General features: G+C 36.4%; 1 protein-coding gene across 2 annotated transcripts in view; it reads left to right on the top strand.

Annotated features, from left to right (window-relative positions):
• lrrk1 (leucine-rich repeat kinase 1) overlaps positions 1-18246 on the top strand; it is a 134181-nt gene that overhangs the window by 86964 nt on the left and 28971 nt on the right. For both annotated transcript variants that reach the window (XM_073811892.1, XM_073811893.1), the window contains 3 exons: positions 120-289; positions 8566-8763; positions 10434-10711. In XM_073811892.1, the coding sequence (XP_073667993.1) occupies positions 120-289; positions 8566-8763; positions 10434-10711 (646 nt within the window). The remainder of the gene's footprint in view (positions 1-119; positions 290-8565; positions 8764-10433; positions 10712-18246) is intronic.

Raw genomic sequence — 18246 nt, forward strand, 5'->3', positions numbered from 1 at the left:
TCTCACAGTTGAATCGTCGCAGATGTGTTATGAAATGAGGATCATTCAATTTTTGCACATTATCTGATTTACCATATAACAGCTTTCTTCCAATATATTAATATAAAGCTATATTTCAGGTTGTTCCTGCTGAATACTGATCTAGAATGCAGAGAACAGGAAGCAGATATACTGGGTCAGGGCGGCAGTGGTACCATCATCTACAGAGCCAAATACAGGGGCCATCCGGTGGCCATCAAACGCTTCCACTTCAAGAAATGCAGACAGCAGTCGCTCAACACTGGCACAGGTACTTTAAGATCATTTACAAACCGTACACTTCTGCAAAAAGGAAAAGGTTTATGAAGAGCTGCCAGGAATGTTTGACTCGCCGCTAACATTCAATCTGCTCGATGAGTGATTGGTTGGTTAAAGTAAGCCATTTGTTCCACCAGTCTCCAGCTGCAGACTTACGTAAGGTCAAAGCGCTGTCATTCGACTCAAGGTTGCGGCTTGCAGCGAACCATGTGGTGTTTGTGACAGATGGAATTTGCTGTAAAGACGTTGATCTTCTGTATTTCTTTGTAGTGACATTTATATCATCTGTTTCTTTTTTACTCTTTGATTCTGTTACTGTCTTAATCTATTTTTTTCCGTCTCATCTGACTTTAGTGGCATGTGCCTTTTATTCGCTTTTATTAAGCTCTGTCACAGCAAAGATGATTTTGAGAAGGATAGGAGCAGGAGAATAGAGAACAGATATTAATATAAACGACTTACAATAAATAACATTTTGTTCAAATTAAAAAATAAAAATGTATTCAACACTGATAATATTTTGATAAATATTTTGAAATGCAGGGTTTATAAGAAACATAAAATCCAGAAAAGTCGTGGATGAATGGGCACATTTCTGTAATGAATTTCTGTAGGCATGGCTCGGCTCATGAATATTAATTGTTATGTGACGTTCACCCTAACTCATTTTCTGAAGGGTTTATGCCACCATTGAGTCTCACCCAACAGCAGTCATGCATCACTACTATTCACATATCACATTTATAGTTGGTCCATATTACATCTAAATACAATATATATTTTAATAAATATGAGCATTTATAATTGCATTAACATTTCCCTGTTAATCTTGCATTGGATTAAAGCATCTGCCAAATACATAAATCCAAAGTAGCGTTTGTGTAAATGTGCTCAACCGTGTATGCTGCCTGCCAAAGGAGGAAGAGGAGGACTTTTCTTAGTTCCTTCCTCATCTATTTTACAACTTATCTTTATTATCTTCAGTTTGCTTTCTCAGGGGTTTCTATGTTTAGCTGTTTTAGAACAATACGAATTGCAAAAAGCACAATACAAATAAATTGAATTGAAATTGAATAGAACATAACAATTCTCTTTTGAGCTATTTCGTGCTCCGCTAGTTTCCGCATTTCCCTGCCCTTGCAGACCTATCGCCTTCTCTCTATGCAGTTTCGTTCACATCCCCGCCTGTCTGAAAACTCTTTATGATGTGCCGTATATCAACTTTCACTGAAAGAGAGGAAGAAAATAAGAGAGGAAGAAAAAAAAAACGTGTCGCTGTTTCTGCAGTAGGTTAGCATTTTTCTCAGACGGACGCTGTTTTATGTGCACTATTTCTTTGTTGGCGGCGTTCACTGTTGTTTGAATTGTTCTCTCAGCAGTTCCCGCTTTTACGTGTCAGTTGATTTATTTCCCACCCCACACAAGTACGATCTAGAGCTTTCTCTATGATTTCTTTATGAAAGCCGGCTACTAAATCAAGACAACTACTTTTATGAAAAGATGTTTATGGATCCCAGACATTTCCTTTTTCAGTTTTTATTTGGTCAGCCACATTCATGTACTTGAGTTTTAAAGTCAGTAAAGTGCTGCCCTATGGTAACACACAGCAACAACTGTTGGCATCTGTTCTTTGTTTTAGGCCTCAGAGGGACGAGTCCCTATTGCCTCATCACTAGTGGAAAAGCCTTCACATTGAATAATAAAAAATAATAAAAAATTATATTAATTTAATAGTGTAAAAGATAATTAGATCATAATTAATAGATGATTAATTATTAATAATACAATTAATTTAAAACCATTGCATCACAAACTACAAGATAAAATTATGATTATCGTGTCAAAGAGAGCCCTTCACGTTACATCACAGGGAAGCCAACGCTATTTCATAGCAATTCATACATATTCTTATTCGTACGACTGCAGTCGTACATTTTTGTACGATTTCCTTTGACCCCTGTGAAGTTGGGGTGCACTGTAAAAAAAATCCATAGAAATTGCAGCTGGGTTGCCGGTAATTTACCGTAGATTTAAATTTATGTTTTTAACTGGCAACATTTTGTTCAAAGTTAAATTAACATTAAACATGTACAAGTCTTTGTCTTTATAGAGTAAAACAAAAAAAACAGCATCAAGCAAAACATTCTGGGAAACAAAATCTGAAGCAAAAAACAGAAAAAGGTTGATGATGACTTCTGGTTCCAAGAATGCTTTGCATGAGGCTGTTATTGTATAGTTTTATTCTGTAAAGATAAATACTTGTTAATATTTAAAATTGATTGAACTTTGAACAAATTCTTGCCAGTAAATTACATAAATGTAAATCTACGGTAAATTACCGGCAACCCAGCTGCAATAACATTGTAATTTCTACGGCTTTTTTTACAGTGTGTGTGTCATTATTATTTTTATTCATAACAATGTTCTTTTTTGCACGATTAACGTCGAATGAATTAATTAGAATAAGCCAACTCGTAAAATGTGTACGTATTCTTGTGAGATCATCCTGGGGAAGCGGATGTAAACGAATGAAAATTGTGACACATTTATTATTATTTTTAATCCGCTAGCAGTTTTCCACACTCAGCTGGTGTGTTTAAAACCTAGACGATTTTTTTTATCTCTTGATTTTGAGGCAATGGTCATAATACACTTTCACAGATGTGTTTTTCAGGCAGCTGTGTCATTTCCACACTTCCACAATCCATTTCTCTGCCTCCGCTGTCTACTGGACACATACACCAGCTTGTTTCTTGTCATTTACCTCTGTCTCTCATTGGCCATTGTGAAAGTACTGATGTAATCGTCCCGGTTTGAAATCCCTTGTTTGATTAAATTGCAAGCAGATCGGAAAGTGTAATATTTGATCTGTAAACGTCACGTTTTAAATGATAATGCGAGCCGATTCCGAACCAGGACCGGTTTTGACAGCTATAGATATATATATATATATATGCAAAAGTATGAAATTAATGTAAATGCACAAACTTAGATTAGAATACATTTAATGTTTTGCATGGCATATTAACAAAATGAGAAAGTTTATGTTAGGTTGCTGTTACATAATGAAAACTGCAAATGTATATAAAGAAAGCAACCAAACAACACTGAAACAGTTAATGACTCACTTCTTCTATACACTAATAAGTCTGACTTTACAGTACAACAAATCTCGTATTTGCATCTGCACGCTGCTGTTTATGATAAACTCATTGAAGTCGTGGCATGCTTTAACCACATTCTTTAACTTGCACCAAAAACTCATTTAAACACCACTGATTGGCCACTGCATTTATCAGCTCAACGTGCAAGACTGTGATTGGTTGTAATTCTCAATGCTACAAAAATAATGCGTATAAAGTAATCTGATGCAACGTGAACAGATTTAAATCTAATGCAGTCTAGGCATGGGCCGGTTACCGGTTTCAAGGTATACTGAGGTTTTTAAGCAGTCAGGGTTTCAAAACCACTAAAATGTTCTGTGATACCGTCTCCAAGGTATGAGCTGTGTTTATACAAAATTTATTAAATCATTAAGTCGTGTGATTGATTTGATGTTTACATTTAATATACATTACGAAAATATTATATTTTTTGAAAGCATATTATAATTTGAAGGCTTTATTTGAAAATAACACATTTTAGTATTGCAATGGCAATACCGCAACATCGTGAAAGCATGGTATTTTTGCTAAAGGTTATCATCCCTGCCAGAATCTTATACCGGGCCGGCCCATGCCTAATGCTGTCATCGACCCATGTCTTAATTTTCACATTTCATTTAAATCATGACAGTCATAATACATTTTTAGTTTAATTTTAAAGGGTCATGTTTGCCCCCTTATCTTGAATTTTTTTTATTTAACTTGGTTGCATTTGTCCAAAACCCTCAGTAATTTCCAACCCTCTGACGGCTTAATGGCCTCAAATGACTGGGAGGATGAATTAAAATTTATGTCAAATCTTGTGTCGTGATTTTGGGGAATTAAGGTGGACGCAGATGGATTAATTTCTGCGCTTTGGGAAATAGGTTTTTTTTCTGGATCATTGGAAACAACAGGTTAAAAGCTACAAATTCAACAGTTATGCTGGGTACACACCAAAAGACAATCGGGCTGATTTTGGGCTGATTTCCCCCCTTCTGACAATCCTAGCTATGTCCCATTTTCTTGATAGTTCTACACAGGGTTTAACATTAACACCCGCCAAATGCGGGTAGATTTCGGCTGTGGCGGGCAAGAAAGCCAATCCCACTAGCCACTTTGGCAGGTTGAATATAATTTTTTAATTGTAGTTTTCTTAAAAGTTATGCGAAATGATAAACAATGCGCAACGCGACACTGGGAAACTACAACTCCCATGAGCACTCTGCACCCAGCGCAACGCACAGAGACCGTTTGTTGAGACGCGCGCGCGAGAGCTGATGGATTTGCGAATGCACAAGAGGACGCAGTCTGAGCGCATACACACTTCGGGAAAGATAAAACAATTGCATGGAAGTGATTGAATATTTAAAGTGATTGCAGCACAAAGTGAATGATCTGGTTCTACAGATTATCTCATCAGGTGTGAGGTGTGTTAAGAGTGTACGAACCTGATCTGAAGGACGTCGGAGACGCCCCGATCGTGAATCTTAAATATGAAATATGTTTAATATTTACGATCAGAAATCCTGATGTGTGCACGTTATTGAGATATCACGTGAAACGAAACAATATCCAATCAAAAGCGAGATGATGGAAGACGGAAGCAGTCATGACGCAGCACAAAGTGAACTTGTACAGACTATGCTCCACAACTTCAACCAAACCCTTTTTTCCCCCTTGAATTTTCTGTGAAAATCATTCCAAACACTATCATTGAAATTTCTTCCTGCATATCATCCGCCATGCTTATTCTGAAGTCTCGCGAGATTTTGCGAGATTTCCTGTGTTCACAGTCGAGACTCTGGTTGATAATCTGCTGTCTTTGACACATCATGGCACACCACACACTATAGGAGCAAAACGGTTAAATCTAGGATTTTTTATGTTTGTGGTCTATCACATTTTGAAAATCTTATAAGATGTAAAAAATCTTTTGGTGTGTACCCAGCATTAAATATTAAATCTCGTGTCGCGTCAGTCAGATTCTCCTTTTAATCCCACCGACATCTACAGCCGACTCTGTCCCGGACACGTTTTTCTCTCGAAATCTTAGGATGGGGGAATCACGGTAAATTCTGTAGTTTAAACCCGGCTTTAATTGGCTCTTAAAGTGTGTACTGTAGCTTCAAACTGTTTCACAAACATTTCCGCATTTGTTTCTGTTTAATATCCCATTTCACTCAGGAACATGAGACTGCAGAAGTACTGTAAAATGGCATTTCATGGCATTTGACTTTAGAGGACATAAAACAATTACTGATACCTCCAGTTCTCACATCTGTCCATAATTGTAATGTTATACAATTGTAAACTGCTACATTTAAGAGGCTTGCAAAATGCACATTCTAAGGACATATAAGAGTTCACAGGGACAAGGGCTCAAATACAACTATTATTTCTGCTTTCCGGTTTGCACTTTCATTAATTGTGGTGCAAAGTGAAATGTTGCATGTGTTCGTTTAAAGGTCAAAGTTCTCTCTCAAGATAATGTTCTTCATGTGCTGGTAGGCCAGGCCTGCTGTGATATTTCACTTTGAAGGTCAGCATGGGGCCTAGGGGCACTTATTGAAAACCTGAGGGTATCTATGGCCTGTTTACTAACTTTTAGCAACAACCTTCATGTCCCTGTTTCCAGTATAATTCTTTTTTCGCTTTATCCTGTTTGGGTGTCAACAGAAATGTTATAGTGAAGAAGAAACATAAAGCAGTTTAGCCCATTATTGAAACAAGTGTTTATATCAATATTAGTCTTGATTTACTCAAGTAGGAAATGTTGTCAGCATTGAGAAAGTACCTTTAGCTTATTTTTGGTACTCTTGAGGCCAGTTTTTAGATCTGAAAAGAAGTAACTAAAGACACAAGGCTGTCTGCTGGTCTGTGAGCCTATAAATTTTGTCTATATGGTTTAAGAAATCAAACAAATTCTAGGTCATTGAACTCGGGGTCAGAAACCAGAAACATGTTAAACTGTCAGCGGCGTTGAGACAGCAGTGTGTTATTCTGAGCTACCGTCGTGGCATAAAACGAAGTTTTTACGGTGATGTGTGCCACAGCAGGACAGAAACTGTAGCTCTGCTCATTAAGACTTTACAGTGCTGAGAGCTGACCCCAGAACAGTGCAGTTGAGGAACCAGAGCCATTAAAAGCCCTGCAGCTGTAAATCAGAGCTTGTACTGTAGTTCAGGGTCAGGGAACTGTTAAAGGTTTTCTCTTTGAGGTCAGAGTCTGGATTTGATTTTGTATTATTTCTCAAGGAGAAAGATCAGTACGAGTTGAACTGACCTCAGTTCAGAACTGACCTACATATGTGTTTTATAAATGCGTAATTGTATTTTTTTAGGTGAAATTAGTCAATGCACAAAAAGCCTTTGGCTTATTCTTTTAAAATTTAATTTATACTCGTAGTTAGAGTCATGGTTGTTGATCTTTTCAGCCCTGAGTGTGGGTTAATAAATGAGGAGTTTAGATGCAAAACCCAGCAAGGTTCAGTTATTTAACTTTAATGGCAATAAAAACGTTATAAGTCAGTAATTTAAATGCCTTATTTTTATTTCCTTTCATTGGTATTTAACAAATTTGAACCTCTAAGTGCATGCAAGCTTTTTTGCCAAAAAACCTCCACGTCTAAAATAAATCTGCTTCTTTCGAAAAGACAAAGTAAAAAATCACTAAAGATGCAACTAGAAATATTGCAAATGAGGATTCAAAAGGTAGAAATGAAGCTAAAACCATACATTAAAGGAATATTCCATTTTCTTAAAAGAAAAATCCAGATAATTTACTCACCACCAGGTCATCCAAAATGTTGATGTCTTTCTTTGTTCAGTCGAGAATAAGTTATGTTTTCTGAGGAATTGAGGATTTTTCTCATTTTAATGGACTTTAATAGAGCCCAACATAGAGCTCAACGGAGTTTCAAAGGACTCTAAACGATCCCAAACGAGGCATAAGGGTCTTATCTAGCGAAACGATTGTCATTTTTAATAAAATAAAAAATATGCACTTTTAAACCACAACTTCTCGTCTAGATCCGGTCGTGATGCGCCAGCTGACCCCACGCAATACGTCAAGAGGTCACAGAGGACGAACACGAAACTACGCCCCAGTGTTTACAAGTGTTGAAAAAGAGGACCGTTCTGACGTTGTTGTATGTGGAATGATACTAATTAATGTCTTTGTGTCAGTTTATTGTTTACAGTGGTCCGCAAATGTGCGTTTTATGTAACACGTGACCTCCCTACGTCACTACGCATTTACGTTAGGTCACGCAGGACCGGAGATAGACGAGAAGTTGTGGTTTAAAAGTGCATATTTTTTATTTTTTTTGTCAAAAATGACAATCGTTTCGCTAGATAAGACCCTTATGCCTCGTTTGGGATCATTTAGAGTCCTTTGAAACTCCTTTGAAAAAAACTGTTAAGTGTTGAGTTAAGTATTAAATGTTGGGCTCTATTAAAGTCCATTAAAATGAGAAAAATCCTGCAATGTTTTCCTCATAAAACATAATTTCTTCTCGACTGAACAAAGAAAGACATCAACATTTTGGATGACATGGTGACGAGTAAATTATCTGGATTTTTTTTTAAAGAAAACTGACTATTCCTTTAAGGGGTGCTATGATGCATTCGGGTTGTATTCAGGTTCAGGTACTAACAAGGCACAACTTTGAATGTGATACATGGTCATTTCACTTTCATCTTTTATGCATTTTGAGGACTTTACTGTAAATCAACGTGCCGTTTAGTGGATTTTTCCAACAAACTGGTATTTGTTAATGGACTGAGACCGGGATTAAGCCAATTGGAAGCTTATATATTTTTTGCATGTAAGTTTTTTTTGGGTGATGTTCACTTAATGTTCACTTATTTCCCTTATTTAAAGATATCTCAGTATTGCTACAGTTTAATTTTGCACATTCTGTGGCAATGAAGTACTATACAAATACTGTGGTATATGAATATAATCTTTCTGCACCATAAAATCAACTATGGGCAATGCTGTGTGTCTTAAAGAAAATACACAAGTATTCAAAATTTCACAAAGTTGAATTCCAGTACTGATGTGTTTGGATGTAGTTGTGTTTGCTTTATGTCCATTCACACCTACTTACATATGGTTACAGATACCATGGTAAAACACCTGCAGTCCATGGACGCAGCTAGAAGCTTCTCAGAGTTTCGTCAGGAGGCCAGCATGCTGCACTCACTCCAACACCCCTGCATCGTGGCCCTGGTTGGCATCAGCATACACCCGCTGTGCTTCGCCCTGCAGCTGGCGCCACTGGGAAGCCTAAACACCATCCTGGAGGAACGTGCTAAAGGTTTTACATGTTAATTAGCACAGGAATTTGTCTGCATTTTTCTGCTTTAACACAAAACCTCTTGCCAGCCAAATAACAACTACACTGTTGTACAGATCATGCAAGACACTTGCATGAATTTTCACATTGTGTGTTGTGTTGCAAATATTTATTTATGAATGGCCTGAGGATGTTTGTCATATCTATGGTCCAAAAATGAATTTTTAGCAATTGATGGAACAGTTGACTAACCTCTTAGGATTTCTTATAATAATAATAATTAAGAAAAGTAAGACATCCTAAAGTTAGCCTTCTCAGAGTTTTTCCAACATAAAATAAATCAGGTTTAAATGTCAAGAGTTTCTGTCAGTACGAAAGTAACACTTGTTACTTTTTTCCCGCTGCTAATACTTTGCATTATGAAATAATATTATGCTAATTTAGTTACATTTTCATAGTGTTCATACTGTGATACATACAAAATGTTTTATTCTCAATAATTTAAGTTTGTATTGTCGGGTTGCTTTTGAAACATTTAACGAAACTGAAATTTTCACAAAGATAAATGAAAAAATGTTTGCAGTTACAAATTATCAAGGTTATAGTCATGTTTGTTTACTAAAAACAAGAACAAAAATCTATCTTGTTCTGTTGTGTTACTTTCGTCCCAGCTGACAGGGTCAAAAGTAAAGTTAAATTATTTGAGAGTTAATTTATTTGTTCAAAATTCCACCTGGTATTGATAGACCACACTTGTGAGTTATTGACCACAGCAAAAATATATCTCTGTTTAACTCTTTCCCCGCCATTGACGAGTTTTCTCGTCAATTAAGACAAAACGTATTCCTGCCAATGATGCTTTCAGACGAATTTGAACAGTAATCTGTAATTCCGCTGTTATCCACTAGATGGCAGTCCTACCCAATTTATTAAAAGAATGAAGCAAAAACGAATGTCATTAATTTATACTCCGTGTATGTTTTGATAATCGTTCTGAATTTGATCTCTAACAAAATTCCTTTACAAAAATGCAATTATTTCAGCTTTTTGCATAAAACTTGGTTATTTGGTATTTTTGGTATTAAATTTGGTTTTTTTGAAGAAACCTACCCATATATAAAGGTTATAAAAAGAGAACAAATGAAGATAGGATAAAAGTTTTTATCCCATTTTTTGTTTGTTTAAAAGCAGAAGGTCTGTTCTTTCATTTGATTTATTTGTATGTTTATATATTTATAGAAATATACTATAAAATAAAAATAAAATAAAAAAATCCTGGAAGGCACAAAAAAATGCTTTAAAAAAAGACTGGTGGGGAATGAGTTAAAACATGATCATTATCATTACTAGTTTTTCTGAAAAATATTTAAATTCAATTTCAATCTTTGACATGACCTCAGTCAATATTAAAGATATCAAGGTTATATTTTCATAGAATGTAGGATGATTTTAAATAGAAAACAGTAAATCACAATAACTTTAGCTTGATTTTCACAGGCAGGGTCACATATTCTAAAATCTGTGAACACTTTAAAAACATAAGCATTGTTCAACCTATTAATGCCGTCAAAATGTTGGCAAGTGATTATATTTATTGTTTTTAAAACAAAAGTTATTTTACAATAAATAGTTTGTGATATTTCATACTTGTGTGATGTATTGGACTTACCCTTTCTACTCAATACCCTCAGGTTCTCACTACGTGCCCCTGGGCCACATGCTGACGTTTAAAGTGGCATATCAGATCGCAGCAGGTCTGGCCTACCTGCACAAGAAGAACATTATCTTCTGCGACCTCAAGTCTGATAATATCCTGGTGTGGTCTCTGGAGGTGGAGGATTCTGTTAACATCAAGCTTTCTGACTATGGCATCTCCCGACAGTCCTTTCACGAGGGAGCTTTAGGTGTCGAGGGCACGCCTGGGTATCAGGCACCTGAGATTCGGCCTGGCATCGTCTATGATGAAAAGGTACTAAAATATATACTCTTATAGGGGTTTCACAATAGCAGTTTTGGTGCGCACTCCAATTAACGATAGATTTCAATTTGTTTGGATGATGTGAACTAGGACTGGGTGATGAAGCGATATCAGTATGTACCATCGGTACACCTTTAACGATAACGTTAGGGGGGGGCATTCGATATGACGCCTGTTAACGCATTGCTAAAACTGCATTGGACTACATGACATAGCCAGGTATACTTTTTCCGCGTCCGGCCTGTGCGCGTGCATGCATTAGTGCCGTTTTCAAAGTATACTCACTGCGGATACGCATGGATGGCAGTGTTCGACACGCAATACAAATTTCTTATTAAAATTATTACTCTACTGCTGCGTTCACACCAGCCGTGGTAGAGGCGTCAAGCGCGAGTGATTTCATTGTTAAGTCAATGTGAAGAAGCGTTAACGTGCGTCTGGAGGTCTCGTGGCGCGAATGAGGCATTTAGCGCGGTGTGCTAGATGCGATTCCGCCTCATTCGCGCGTCTAGTTCACGCGAATGGCGCAAATTGACCGTTGCCGCGGGAAACACGCAAGTTGAAAAACTTGAACTTTGGCAGAAAAACGTGCCGCGTTACCCAATCAGGAGCTTGCTCTAGTAGTGACGTGATTACAGGAAGCGAGCGGAGTCGCAGGAGCCCCTCCCATGACAGGAATTTCCATGCGAATGTCTCGTTGACTAGAATTTCATGCGCGGCTTTTACACGTGAATGAAGCGAGTAAACTCAAAATGTTTGGCAAACTAGACGCAAATTTGACATCTCAAACACGGCTGGTGTACCAGGCCGTACTAATTTGGTGACATTTACAGTACATTAAAAAATGTAGATGAAGAAAAGTAGCCGATCCACCATTGCAAACAAAGTTTAGAACAAACAACAAGAAACAAAGAATAGGAATCAAACATTATGTTGACGAAAATGCTCAAGAGAGAGCATTTATAGAGTTTATTTAACACCAATTTAATCTTTATGTAAGATATATACAAATTTCAAAAATTTTGTATTGTTTACCTTAATTAAGTGTGTAAATAAAACATCAAGTGGTTAAATTATAACTTTTTTCTACTTTTTAAAAAGCGTAATAAAATGTATCAATAATTATCGCTATCGAATGCTATAACACGTTATATCGATGAAAAACATTTTAGCTCTATTGCCCAGCCCTAATGTGAACATTGTTTTTCAATTTCGGAGTCCACTTTAAAAGGGCGGTTTGTGTGGACTGTGGTACGCGGCGTGTTTGCCCCAGAGTCTTTTGCTATATGGGCATGGGTGACGTGTTGTAAACATAATTTCTGTTTATTTTCTGATTGCCTCTGCAAAAGTCAATGGGGAGCCCTCTTTTTTGGTACGATTAGGTATTTGTATTTTTTTTTTAATGTGAAAACCTAAGGTTGAATAAAGAACAAAGACGATGCAAACTACTTTTTGCCGCTTTCCCGTTCCTAGCGGCTGCATATAGCAACTTTGGTTTTTAATTAATTTTAGGGCTGTCAATAGATTAAAATATTTAATCTAGATTAAATGTATAATTTCATGAGTTAACTCGCGATTAATTGCAAATTAATCTGACATTTTTATCTGTTCTAAATTTACCTTAATTTAACAATTTTCAGTTTTGGGTGTGGACAAATATAGATGCTTTATGCAAATTTATATTACACTAGCCTGTTAACATTTTCAACAGAACCATCAGCCATTGTTTTGTATATGAATTTTCCTTTCAGAAGACTCGTTTCTTTCTCCATTTCCGTTTGCTGCTGCATCATTTGTGAGCTGTAATGACAAATTAAGTCGGAATGAGCAAATTTTAAAAATGAGTGCTTTATATTTCGACATCATTAAAAAACTTCAAAACAATGCAAGACTTGTTTGAATCTAGGTAGTTTTGAGAAAAATCCCAAATTACAGTACCACACAATTACCAGATCCATACTTTAAAATAATAGATTTAATAAATAGATTTAGCACAAATAGATTTCATTTTTTTTGTTAACACATCAGATATTTTTCCACAGTTAACCAAACATTCACTTCAGATATAACAGATTAAAGGTCATACCTGCGTGAATTCTTGTCAAAACAGATTTTTAAACTGTAATTTTGTGTAGATGTCTACAAGTCGGGGACGCGCACTCGCGCCTCTGTGTGCACGCGAGGAAGATCGTTTTTGAGTCTTGTCGCTCTTAATAACTCTTTCAACATTAATCAGGTCCTGAACTTTATCTCTCTTAATAACCCTTTTAACATCAAGCAAGTCCTGCCATTTATTTTTAGATTTTTGCATGATTAAAAGCGAAACCAAAATATGCGGATGGAGACCCATCTTTATGACCTCTCAGAAAACGTACAAATAAATAAATTTTAGATATTAAATGACCATTTAGAGCATTGGATTTGCTAGACGAGAGCTTAATGTTTTTATTTTTATGAAAACCTCTGAATCATTTAGAACGCACGGGTCACACTAATATATATCCAAATAGGCTGGACCAAGGGTGTTGCGTTAATCACGTTAATAAAATTAGTGACAGTAAAATGATTTGCATTAACGCCTAATTAACGCGTTAATTTTGACAGCCCTATTAATTTATAATTATATTACTTTTAATGTTATAAAATGATGTATTGTACCACAAAATTCATGACTGACTATAATCCAGTCATTAAATAAACTTGATTCTCCACAGAAACACAAACATGTTTCAGAAAATTATAATTTACAACAAAACAACATTATAAATATAATAGCTTAAACTTCTATGAAATTTTATTAGTAGTTAAAGTTCTTATCAAATCTTATTCTATACTGAAAATAAATCAACAATCTACTCTCATTAATCCAAATTCTGCATCCTGTTTGATACCTCATTAAAGGTTAAAAAATGATTCTGAACTTTAAAAGTCCCATCACTTTACATTACATTTAGACAGATCTGCTTTTGTCTAAAGATACTTATATGGCATTCCCAGTATGCATTTTATCATCTTTTCCCTAGGAACTGAATCTATGACCGTGCCATTGCTAACACTATGCTTAACAGTTGAGCTACGTGAACAATCTCATTTCAGTTATGAATGGCACTTTGACACATACATTATTACACACTCAAAATACTCCCTGAGCACACACATTTTCGATGAGCAGATGTGCCAAGCACTTCATAATATACGTTTCATTTCCCATGAGTTTAATACATCAAGTCTGTGTCATTTGAGTGACTGCATCTTATGGGTATTCCCCATTGTCTGTTCTTCTTTCTTTATAAAGTGTGTTCACGTCATAAATCATAGCTTGTGTGCTCTTGGACAAGTGAATGTGTGTCTATAACCATCTGGTTACGCTTATTTGGTTTATGAGTAACACATTTACTACTGTTAGATCCTTATTCATACTTTGATATCTAATGACAGTTCTGCTGTACAGTTATTCAAATATGGTGATTTATTTTGGGTCTGATCTTCTTCACCGTTTAGTACATCGCATTATCACAGCTTTATCACCAAATGTGGTTGGATTTTTCTTTGGAGATAAAAGCTTGCAGTGTACACATCCTAGTACAGCATCAAGACATAATAATAAAATAAGAGATAATAGTGTATAAAATATAAAAAAAAATCAAAATAAAAGAGACAGTTGAATGAAATGAAGGTTCTCATATAATTTACTCAGCCACCCGCCATCTCAGACGTGTATGACCTCCTTTCTTTAGCTGAACATTAACAAATAATTTTAAAGGTGACATAGAATGATTGAACGGGGTATTTATCCTTGTTCGGTGATGTGACATGTAGACAAACATTTTGTTGTTTGGGTCTGTAATGCCTTAGAAGCTTCCTAAAAACCTCTCTCAGATAGCTCTATTAGGGTGGGGGATTTTAAACAAGCGGTTTTGCACCTATTTGGCTCCCCCTACTGGCTTAACTTGCAATCTCATTACTGATTGGCTGATCTTGCTGCCACTCAAAAAATGTAGCCAATTATTTTAAAGTGGAGGGGCAGTTAGATGCCTGTGATGTCATAAGCATCAGTTTTTCAGATTGGGCCGTTTTCTGGCTGACATTTCTAAAAGAGGAATTTCTGAGACTGAGATGTTTAGCATGTTTAGCACTTTTTGTATGTTCATGAATGCGGGTAGACTACCATTATTCAACAAAGACAAGGTAAAAAATGTTTTTTCATTCTCTGTCCCCTTTAATAATATCTAAAATTCTGTCACGTTATCTTATGTTTGAATGGGTATGCCTATATAAAAAGCTATGTCAATAAAAGCTCTGGCTGCCCTGCCAACGACGCTAAAGAAAAGGTGTAGTGGACGCTCTGACGCTCGAATGCATTCTCTGAACTCCTCTCAGGCGGACGTTTCCGCCTTCCGATTGGTTGCCGCCGAACATTTCCGCCTTCCGATTGGTTGCCGCCGAACCGCGTCATATCTCATTACCATAAAGTTTAGTTGATTTAAACTCTCCTCGACGCTCACACTGTACATAACGCGCCGCGCCGCTGCTCGCCGAAGGTCGCCCCCGGCTCTCATTGAAAATAAATGACTTCCGGCCACTTTGACGCTCTCGCCGGTGGCGGTCTGAATGCACAGTAAGTCTTGAAAAATGTGAAAAAGACGTAAAACATTGTGTTCAGTACCTCTGGCGTGAACACCCATGTACAGCGCTATTTTTAGCCTTTCATTGATAAAACTAAAGCGGCTGATCTCTGCAGTTTCATTTTGCAAGCGGGTGTGAAAGTTGTGCGATCTTATTTTATCAATTGCGCTGAAATGTCAGAGAAAGCTCCAACATATATATCTACAAAACACTGTGCAGCATGTTTACTAACAACACAAGCAGCGGACTCCGACATTATATTAGTTTGCGCCCATATAAACTTGTCATTACTCCCGCTCGCGTTTAAATGACAAGCATTTCATCTGACAGGAAGTTTGATTTTATCAGGTATGTGCGTGTATCATATTTTTCAACTGGCAGCACGACTTACATGGCAGGGCATCTCCCGGTTCAAGGTCAGATATTATATTTCATAAAAGTCTAGTCCAAAAATGGCATTTTGTGCTTTCAAAAAAAAGGTACAAATCGAGAATCGAATTGAACCGTGACCTTAGAATCGAAAATGTAATCGAATTGAGGATTTGGAGAACCATGACACCCCTAGTCCTGGGGTTAAAATAAAGTCATATAGGATTGTTACAGCATAAAGATAAATTGTGATAAGATTTTAATTTGTTTTCATCTCATTCATATTAACTCTTTCCTGCCATTGACGAGTTATCTCATCAATTAACTCTTTCACCGCCATTGACAAGATAGCTCGTCAATTAAGAGAAAACGCTTCCCCGCCAATGACGAGATTTTCCGTCTTTCCGCAATACCGCTATTATCCACCAGCCCTTCCGCAACTTTTTAAACCCGGAAGTATTGCCCTATGGCAAGCGGCTGTATGTCCGTGTCTGTTTTAAAGATCGCTCTGAATGGGATCTCTATGAAAAGTCCGTCAAAAAAATGGAATTATCTCTGTTTTTTGCTCAAAATATGGTGTTTTTGCAGAAACCTACCCATATTCAAAAGCTGATTACAAAAGAACCACTGAAGGTAGGATGAAACGTTTTTTTTTTTTTTTTGAAAGCAGAGGGTCTGTTCTTTCATTTGGTATATTGTATGTTTCTTTATTTAAAGAAGAAAATTTTCTGGAAGGCATTAAACTTTGGTGAAAATCATGAAAAACGCCGGTGCTGGCAACTTTTTTTTTTAAACGCTGGCGGTGAAAGAGTTAAGAGAAAACATTTGCATGAAAAACATGTTCCTGATGAAGTTTTATGTTAATCTGCAATACCGCGATTATCCACTAGATGCACTTACCCGATTTATGAAAAAGACTGAAGCCAAAATGTTATTTACTAATTTTGAACTCTGTGTATATTTTGATGCTTGTTCTGACTCTGATCTCCAACAAAATATATTCACAAAAATGCAATTGTTTCATCTTTTTGGAAAAAAAAATATTTTTAAAGTAAGAAAAATACCAATATTCAAAAGTTTATAAGCAGAGAAAAAATATAGATAGAATGAAACTTTTTTTCTGTATTGAACCTATGCTGGGTTGTTGCAGCCCAAAATGCTGGGTTGTTTTAACCCATTGATGGGCCAAGTATAAATATTTTTCTATTAATTGGTCCCTTTTTGACCCAGCACTGCACAGTGGCTCATTGGGTAGCACTGTTGGCACACTTCAAGAAGGTCCCCAGAGCGTTGGTTCACTCCGAGTACTCAGGTTTTCTCCCACATGCCAAAAACATGCAAGTAGGTGAATTGGAGACACCAAAAATTGCCCCTGTATGGCATTCTGGGCATAGATGCTGGAATGGCATGAGGAATAAATAAATAAAGAATTACAGAAAATAATCCAGTACTTCGAGCACATTTAGTGCACCTGCCCTTTAGATCTTCAGTATATGTGCTTTACCATACACACATTTGCTTGTTATACAATCCAAATTTAAATATTAATGGAGATTGTGTTAATTGACATGACTTCATAGATGTTGTCAGTAGAGTTTTAATTGCTTTGAACCCCCGGACGTCCTTTAATCAATTTGCTTAATCCAAGTTGTGATTAAGACTGATTTAATCTGCCTTGAGGGTGTTAAGAACACAGATTTTTCATCTTTGAAATTTCCAGTGCCTCTCTTGGCTATTGATAGGGATACGTCTTCAAAGAAAGATTACAGATCCTGTCAGGCTTGTGTCAGTGCACAAAGCTGATTTGTCTTCCAGTTTACCTTCTCCGTTTTAAACAGTCCAGAGTTTAGTAAGCGTAGTTTGCATGGATTACATCCAACCGAGGAAAATTAATTCTTCATTCATTGCCACCCCAAGGTTCAGTCGATTTGTTTCATGTTTCAGTTACAGGGAGCAAACTGGGGTCCAAGGTAAACTGTGGTGCTTAATGATGTCAGATCAATTTCTGTATTTTTTTTAAAGGTTAAATAACTTAATGAACTAAGGCTACATAAAATGCTAAAAACAAATAAATATGTACACTCGTCCATTGCTTTGCATTATGATCAATTTTCTCCGTTTTTTCTCATGCTGTCTCTGTCTTTAGCCACTATTTACACAAATCATCAATATAAATCATTCAGTGCTGTTTCCTCTGGCATATTCTGTCATTAACATCTATATAAACTTATTAAAGGCATTTTATTTAATCTGTAATAAATAAATCTCATGAAAATTAAGTCATTACCCAAAGATCATTTAAAGATGTGTGAGACATCTGGAATCATGATACTGTAGATGGGAAAATTGCCAGATACTTGATTGACTGTAGACCCTTAGGCTTGTACTGTAATTTCCCACAGTTTTACATACCTGCTGTGTGATGTCATTTTTTGCTTTTGTAACGTTAGCAAACCTGTTATTCTTTCATGTTGGCAAAGCCAAACTTTCTATAAATACAGTCTAAGATTAACACGGTCATGTTGTTAAAA

The sequence above is a fragment of the Paramisgurnus dabryanus genome, chromosome 2 (assembly GCF_030506205.2).
Source record: "Paramisgurnus dabryanus chromosome 2, PD_genome_1.1, whole genome shotgun sequence".
In the NCBI taxonomy this organism is placed as follows: domain Eukaryota; kingdom Metazoa; phylum Chordata; class Actinopteri; order Cypriniformes; family Cobitidae; genus Paramisgurnus; species Paramisgurnus dabryanus.